We start from the raw sequence: 8,945 nt of genomic DNA on the forward strand, positions 1-8,945 counted from the left end.
GCCGGTCGACTGACCCGGAGTCGGAACGTCCTTACAATAGAACCAGGTCGACTCCCATCCCCGAACTGACTTGGGAAGAGTAATGGAAGGGAAAGTACTCCTACCTCTCGTCTAAATCCCTAGACCCCCACACATCTGAATTACATGCGTCTTTTCGTTAGTCGGATGGGCTTTCTTCACCGACTGAGATTGGCAAGTAAAGATATGCTTGAACAGACCCCAGTGTGGATGACAACCCAGGAAGTTTTCGCACATCGAGATAAACGCAGGAAGATACGTGATGGTGTTTGGAGGAAATGGTGGATTTGAGCACCAAAGAAGTTCAAGAAACCCCGGAAAAAGGATGCGGAGGAAGGGAGAAACCGCGGTCGACATGGGTTGCAAGAAGAACGCACTCACCCTCATGCGGCTGAGGTTCAGACTCGTTCCCCGGCAACCTCCAAGATCCATGAGCAATCAAGCCTGCATTGGCCAGATCCTCCAAGTCTTCCCTCTGGATCGTAGATCGAATCCTGTCCTCCTGGATCTAACCAGGTGGCAAACCAGACCTCAACGACGACCACCGAGTCGTCTTCTTGCCCTTCGCCGCCGTCGCCGCCTTCTTCGAGCGCTCCAAGGCCGCTGTCTTGTCCTTTCCCATGGCAGCGGAGTGCGCACGGGCGAGCGGAGACGACGAGGGTGGTGGAGGATGCGGTGGAGAAGCAGAGGAGGAAGAGGACGATTGGGACGCACTGTGCATTGCGTCGACCCGAGCGCTATTTTATGAGGCCGCTTCCGAGTGGCTGACGAATGGGCCCGAGCAATCTTATCATATCCCACAGCAGACGCTCGCCCGATACGTGGCGAAAAAGGCGGCGCAAAGATCGAGGCGACCCTGCCTATCCACTCCGATGACTGCGGCACGCTCCGGCCCATGCGCTTCTCCAAAATTTCGAATCCCGGGAGATCCGGGAACCGCAGAGTGACCAATCCCGCCGAAGATTTTGGACCATAACACACTCGAAGACTATCAGCAAAACTCACTCAACGACCTCTGTATTGATCAAGGCGATTGAAACGAAGTTGAAACCCCGACATAACTCCCTGATTTCGGTGAAATGCCTCCGAAGCATGGAATCGGGCCAGAACCAACTTCAACTCTCTTTTTCACTCGGACCTCAATCCATTCGGGGGCTAATGACGATGCCATGAACCTAGGGTAGGGTCATAGGCCTGACCTATACGTCCTACCCAAGTTCACTACCCTAGAGTCAAGGACATTCAAAGTACAACAAAGGATACCGACTGAAGTCACCTTGGAGTGCAATCCACTCAACCAGTTATCCCACTCGGATACCCCAATTCCATTCGACCAAGATAAATTCATTCGACCATACAAGAAACCACTCGGAGTACAGAAGACCTAAAGCCACTCAGGGATGGCAACGGTCAGGCGTTCAGTCCGTAGTCTTAAAGATCATTTACGGCTCTTTATAGCTAGCGTTACCAGTAACGCCCTGTCTTAATGTATATTGAACCTTGTGTAACGTGGGATGGCTGGGGTCCTGGCGCACTCTATATAAGCCACCCCTCCTCTGGCACAAGGGTTCACACCCCGTGTAACACACACACACACACACACGCACACACACGCACACACACACTCACACACACATACACACACTCATATTCCAGTCGACAGCCTCAGGGCACCGAGACGTAGGGCTTTTACCTCCTCCAAGAGGGGCCTGAACTCGTAAACCCACGTGTACAACCTCGCCGTAGTCAGGACTTTGCCTCCTAATACGTACCCCATATTCTTACTGTCAGACTTAGTACCACGACAGAGACCTTTAAGACCCTGCATCAAGGTCATGACCGTGTCAAGTAAGCTCACCTCTAGTCGCTCATGAGAAGCTACGGGTGTGTGAAGATGGAGAAAAGCGAAACGGTTGGTCAATTCGCCGCACGTGTCACACCCTCGTCAACAACATACGTGGTTGTGTTTCAACCATAGAACAAGTTGCGATCGCCTGACAATTTTTGATGTTTTTTTATAAATATAAATGTTTTGGTTATCGACTTTTTTATTATACATTTTGCATTTTTGTATACATAAGGAACGTATTTTTATACACATTTCCATTTTTCAAGTACAATGATTAACATGTTTTTCAAATACATATTTTAATGTCTACTTTTTTCATTCATATTTTATATTTTTCATGTAAATCTAAACATTTATTTTGTATTTGTTTACAATTTTTCAAATACATGTTTTAAAAAAATTAAACACAATTTTCGATCTTTTTTTCAACATATGTTAAATATTTTTCAAGTACACGTTGAAGCACTTTTTTCCCAAATGTTATCAACATTCTTTTAAAATTTGCGCAAACAGTTTTTTACACTTCACAAACATTTTTTCCAAAGCTTAAATAATTGTTTGTGGAATATATGTATTTTATAACTTTACTCAAAATGTAAAATTAAACCAATATAAATGATTTTTTTAATAAACATAGTGAAGAAATGCACAAACCTGTTACTGGGCTGGCCCAATAGGGGCGTTGCTTCAGGCGACGCTAGATTCCATCTGGCTACAAGCGCTATATACATAATATTCTCAAAGATCTTAAAAAAAACGTAGTCTTCTCAAAACAAAACAAAATATAGTCGAGAACAAAACCAAAATCACTAGTTGAGGAGTACTCGTTGCAAAGATCACTCCAACCTTCCCAGTTTACGACAAGTGGCGCGCTGCATGTGCGCCATTTGTCGCAACCTGAAAGTTTTCCTTCTTTCGTAGATCCGTTTATTTAAAACGTTTTATCTCTTAAACCGTGCGTCCAAATCTAGAACCGCTTTCACCGTCCGATTCCTCGTGTCGAGATCTTTAAAACTAGATCTCATGTTGATAGGTTTTGGCAAACTTTTTCTTCACGAAAAAACCGGACGAAAAACCGAATTGGGAGCACGGGTTTTTTTCCCTTTCAGAAAGAGGCACGCCCGTGCCTCTGGTGGAAGCAAAACCGTGACTCTCGCCGAAGGAAAAAAACAAGAGAAAACGTGTTTTTCTTCGTTTCCGAGGAGGCACGACTGTGACTCTCGCGAAAGCACAACCGTGCCTCTCGCGGAAGCAAAACTGTGACTCTCGCGAAAGAAAAAAATAGAAAACATTTTTTTCGTTTCGGAGAGGCACGACCATGACTCTCGCTAAAGCACAACCGTGCCTCTCGCAGAAGCAAAACCATGACTCTCGCGAAAGGAAAAAACAGAAACGCGCTTTTTTTTCATTTCCAAGAGGCACGGGCGTGACTCTCGCTAAAGCACAACCATGCCTCTCGCCGAACCAAACCGCGACTTTCGTGAAAGGAAAAAAATGCGGTTTTTTTCGTTTCTGAGAGGCACGGCCGTGACTCTCGCGAAAGCAAAACTGTGCCTTTCGTGGAAGCAAAACTGTGAATCTCATGAAAAAAAAACACGTTTTTTCGCGTAATTTTTTTTTGAAATTTTATTTTGGTCGAAAAGCTAAGGAAGACAAGTGGAAACCAGAACGTCGAAAACTCCGGAAAAAATCGTTTAAAAAGTCGAAAACGCGTGTGGAAAATAAAAAAACAAAATTCGGAGGGAGTGCCTAAAGGGCGATACGTGATGAACGACTGAGAGCGTGTCAAGTGACGTTGATCGTTGCGAGGCTCTCAAAGGAGTACTCGTTAACTAGTTGCTCTCGGTTCCTTCAAAAAAAAACTAGTTGCTCTCGGCAAAAACATAGTCTTCTCAAACAAAACAAAAACATAGTCGAGACCCCTGCTCAGCCCTTCGGGCGCCAGAAACGCACGTTGGCGCTCGCGTGGGATAGACGGGCCGCGGGCCAATAGTGCTTTGTCAGTCTCTCGGTCGCCCAGCTCGTTCCCTCCGCCGCTCGCACGTCTTTTTCTTTATCTGAGTTGGCGCTTTCACTGGCACATACGTACGTTTTTTCCCTGGAAAACGTTTAAGAGCAACCGGCTGATAACAGCGCGACATAAACCTCCTTCAACGTCTGCCACACGTCCCTGTAGGACCCGCGCACCGCTTCTCCATCCTCAGCGTTATCCCCCGCCGAGCTCAGCCACACAAAGATCGTTGGGAACCGGATTCTTTAATATTGTGAAGAAAAGTTAAAAAAGCTGTAATACCCTAATTTTTCTTCTTTCTATCCATATGATTATGGCTAAAATGATTTAAATTAATTTGCAAATTGATGATCTACCATGTACATTTATAATAATTACATGTAAACAAATTGATAGTGAAATAAAATTAATTTTAAATTATTTATATCTACAGTAAATACCAACAGTAAACAACCTACTAACTACTCCCTCCGTTCCTAGATATAGGGTGTATAGTTATTGGCACGGAAATTAAAGAGCGCACGTGGAGGAAAAATTTCAGAGGTTTTGAGTGAGATTACACATGACTAATTGACATGAGAAAATAGAGGAGCTTACATGATATAAGGAAATGTAATTAAATCCCTAAAAAAATTATCCAAACGAGTGGTGCAACACAATACACCTTATATTTTGGATTTTTTAAAAAAAATCTATACACCTTATATCAAGAAACGGAGGAAGTACCTACTAACAGTCCCTAACTTTTCTTCTTCATTTTACACTAGGCAAACATTGTAGCACGCTAGAGGATCCGGTTCCGGTTCGTTGACCCTCGCTCCTGTGAGATCTAGCTAGCTCGTTTTCCTCCCTCCGGCCAATGCTTTCCTCCATCGCCCGCCCCATTTTTTCACCGGTGAATCGAAGCAGCAGCCGAGCGCGGTCGTGTGTGGGAGGCGCCGCCGTTGGCCTCTTTTTTTAAAGGAGATGTTGCAGACGCGATGCTGCCATCGTGGAGATGAGGCAAACTCACCGGCGCTGGATGGCCAGCCGGAGATGCTGCAGACGCGATGCTGCCGTAAGGGCTCGTCGCCGACGTTGCAGCACCGACAGCCTGGGGGGAGGGGACGTTGCTCGTGTGCTACAATGGGCATCTAGGAGATGACACCCGCTGCAAGCCCGCCCATTGACCCTGGTGCAAGGGGATCACCAGCGTTGCAATGGGGGTCGCGCTGAGGGTCGCACGGTGGCGCTGCAATGGAGCGCTCGCTGGTGGCTCCCGGTGCTGCGATGCAGCACTCGCCGGCGGCCCAAAGCTGCGATGGAGCCTCGTCGGCGGATCCTAGTGCTGCGATGAAGCACTCGCCGGCGGCCCAGAGTTGCCATGAAACCTCAGTGCTGCAAAGGAGCTTCGTCGACGGCTTCGGGTGCTGCGATGCAACACTCGCGGGCGACCCCGGAGCTGTGATGTAGCGCTCGGTGTTGCAATGGAACGTCGCCGGAGTTGTTGGAGCTCCGTCCCGGCTGCAATGGAGCTTCGTCGGGGGTCGTCGACGGTGCTACATCAGAGTTCTTTTCGTGCCGCGGTGCAGCACCGCCGTCCGAGGCTTGCCGTCGGTCTGCAACTGACCAACTGTCGCATCGGGACGTCGACGCTCAGCTGGTGCTGCAAGGGTGCGGTGCTGAAGGCTGGTCGGCGAGCTGCAACAGCCGATGAAGCAGAGGAGGCTCGCCGGAGTTGCGATGAAGCATCGGCGGGGCCGTCGGAGTTGAAGTGAAGCGCGTGTGGTTGCAATGAATCGTTGGCGGAGCTGCAACGAAGCGTCGCCGGAGTTGCAACGGAGCGCGCTGGAGATTCAATGAAGCGTTTCAGGGGCGTTGAAGCTTTGCCGGCGCTGCAATGGAGTGCCGCCGGGCGTCGTCAATGCTACCATGGCAGCTGCCACAGCGGAGGACTTCAGAGAGAAGCAGGTTGTCGAACTGGTTGAGAGAGGACACGAGCTGGTTCATTGAAGCCCACCTTGTATTGAGAAGTTAATGCCTCTCGATTGTAACCCTATGCATATGGAATAAAACTCTCTTTCTATCGTAAAAAAAAAAATGTGTTGAGCGCAACAAATAGGAATTGCGTACATGGTCGCACGCATTGGGTCCTGTCCTGACTGCTTGAGCCCAGGATGAGCGACGAGGTGGGCTGGGCAAGCTACGTTTATCATCTCATCATCCAAAAGAAAAACAAAAAAAAAGAAGGACCGGCTCTGTTTGCCTGATCAAGAGAGATCAGGCCGTTCGTCTTGGTCGTGCATTTCGTGCTTTGCCCTAGCTGCTAACCCACCACTCCAAGTTCCATGCATCCGGCACACCGTAACTTGGCTAGATCCCATGCGCACAACTCGTAAAATTCGTCGGTCAACCATGGCGGAGTTCTCGCCCCGCCACCGGGTAATCAACTCCTATCGGTGGGACGTCGAGCGCCTCCTCGGCCGCCTTATAGTCATCATCCCTGCCACCTTCGTCGACGCCTGCTTCGTGGCATGGCCACGACAACGCACTATGGCAGGGCAAGGAGAGGGGCCAATGCTACCGGCCGCTTCTTGACCGAGATGATGTGTTGTGGCAAAGCAAGGAGAGGGACCAATCCAGTGCGAGGGAAGAGGCTTGTTGGGAAAGGGAAGGAGCGGTGTTGCTGGCCACGGCCGCCACCACCGCATGTCCATTTGGGGAAGGATGGAGCCCGTACAGAGGTGGGGCTCGGGAGCGTCGATCGCCTTGCATCCCCCTTTGGGGTGTTCTGGAGATGGGAACACACATCTTCTTTTGCACTGCTGCGATATTCCTGTGGAGCTTTGTCCATGAGGCTCTGGTCGTGTTCCTACAAATCCATGTCAACCAGACCGGGAGGAGGAGACGCCTCTTCTGACTTGTGTCCGTGGAGCTAGCTTGAACCCGGTGGCCGACGCGTAATAAGAAAGTGATTGAGCGAGCCTTCTTTAGGCAGGTCTCTAACTCTATCTTTAAATCCTTCAATTTTTGTAGCACCAACACCCGCTTTCGAGACACCGGGTCGTGACCGGCATGGGCCCACGGCGGACAGATACCGTGCACCGTCTTGCTTCTTCATAGATCACCCAAGCTTCCGTCCAGTTGGTGGTATTTTTTTTTCATTTTTCATTTTTGCTTTCTTTTGGGCATGTTTGTGTTATTACCCCAGTAGACTACTAATTTTTTGGCGCCGCACTTAAACTTGTTGTATCGACGTATTAGTTGCTTTATTTATAAAGTGGGTGAAAGCTTATTTCGAGAAGAGAAAGTATTCATTACTATAATACAATAACAGGTTTGCTATTTCACATCTAGATATGAAATAGTTATCTCACATCTAAGTCCAAAATCATTGGATCTTGTTTGTCTTTAAGATTCCCGCAGATTATTCGGCTTGCTCAGGCGCCCGCTGGAGTCGCATTTGTCGCGCGGCAGCCCGTGTTCCGTGCGAGGTGGGGCGGCCAGTCTCCAGCCCGTGTCCTGTGTGGGGCAGTTCTGGCCTCTTGTCGCTCGTTGTGGGCTTTTCCGTTTTATGTTTGTCCCCTGTTTTTGTGCTTTGTGCTTTCAGCCAGGGGAAAACGCGAATTTTTGTTGTTGAGGAAAGTGTGCCTAGTCGTTGTATGTCCTTGTAAATTTCCTGCTTCATGACAATTGTTTATTTTTTTGTCTCCCACGTGTGCGAATGAGGTGCTCTGTGAAGGGCTCTTTCTACCGGTTTTGGGAGAAGCTTCCAATCCCTTTTTTTTATTTTTCTTTGTCTTTTTTGTTCAGGGCTTTCTCTTTTTATTTTTTTTTGTTCTATTTGTCTTTAAGTTTGGCTATTTCACATTGCTATCTCACATTTAAGTCTAGAGCCGTTGGATCTCGTCCTGCTTTGAGATTCGCGCGAACGCGGTTGGATCGTTGTTGGCTGGCGCACGCTCGCTGCGGTCTCGCGTGCGGCCCGTGTCGAGGTCGTTGTTGTGGTTTGCCGGTCTGTTGTTTTGTTTTTTCCAGACTGTTTAGCGTTGCTTTGTTCCTTTTTTGTCGGCTTGATACGGTGAGACATTGCTTTTTTTAATTTGTTTTTTTCTGCTCCAGAATAATAAGTGGCAACGGACGCCTCTGCTCTCACTCTCTATTTGGCACTTCCTCTCCTTTTCTCTCTTCCCTTTGTTTGAGCGTTTTTTTTTCTTTTGTCATTCTTCTCCTTTTCCATTTTTCTAATTCATGGTATTTTTAGGACACAAACATTTTTTGAAGTGTGCAAAAACTTACTAAAATTCTTGAATTTTTTAATTTGTGAACACTAATTTGAATTTATGTTTTTTAAATTCATGAATATTTATAAACATTTGAACATTTTTTCAATCAAATTTGTTGTTGTTTTTTGCGCAAACATGACCCCACTTCATTTTGGTGTGGTTTGTCTGATCTATTCATTGTAATCTTTGCGCAAATTCGACCAGATGTTGTTTTTGTTGAGCGTGTCTAGTTTGTCAACCGGTTTTTGTAGGCCCATTTTTTGCCTCTGTTTTGTTTTTCCATGGTCATTTTTTGGGGGATTATTTTGCCATTTCTTATTGACCTTTTTCTATAGAAGCGGAAGAGACATGATGCCATGTTCGTTGTCTCTCCTGTTATCATCTTTGTTATGCGGCTGCAACTGGGGCCCGATCTGTTTTGTCCCAGTTGCAAGCTCATTATGACTCATAATTGTGGCCAATTTTTTCTCCCATTTACAAGTTCACTCTCGACTCAATTGGGGACCAACCTTTTCTTTGGCCCAGTTGCAAGTCCACCCTTCACTCGCAATAGGGCCCAACCTTTTTTGTTCGAGTTGCAAGTTCACCCTCGACTCGCAACTGGGGCCCAACCTTTCTTGTTGGAGTTGCAAGTCCACCCACGACTCGCAACTGGGCCCGAGCTTTTTTAGTCCCAGCTGCAAGTCCACCCTCGACTCGCAACTAGCAAATGACCTTTTTTGTCTCAGTTGCAAATCCATCCTCAACTCGCAATTAGGGCCCAACCTTTTTTGTTCGAGTTGCAAGTTCACCCTCGACTCAC

General features: G+C 47.5%; 1 protein-coding gene across 1 annotated transcript in view; it reads left to right on the forward strand.

The window, feature by feature from the left end:
* The first annotated feature begins 6,272 nt into the window (after nucleotides 1-6,272).
* LOC119333146 overlaps nucleotides 6,273-8,945 on the forward strand; it is a 9,408-nt gene continuing 6,735 nt past the window's right edge. The window contains exon 1 of the mRNA XM_037606148.1: nucleotides 6,273-6,389. Within this exon, the coding sequence (XP_037462045.1) occupies nucleotides 6,273-6,389 (117 nt within the window). The remainder of the gene's footprint in view (nucleotides 6,390-8,945) is intronic.

This window comes from Triticum dicoccoides, chromosome 7A (genome assembly GCF_002162155.2).
Source record: "Triticum dicoccoides isolate Atlit2015 ecotype Zavitan chromosome 7A, WEW_v2.0, whole genome shotgun sequence".
Classification (NCBI taxonomy): Eukaryota; Viridiplantae; Streptophyta; class Magnoliopsida; order Poales; family Poaceae; genus Triticum; species Triticum dicoccoides.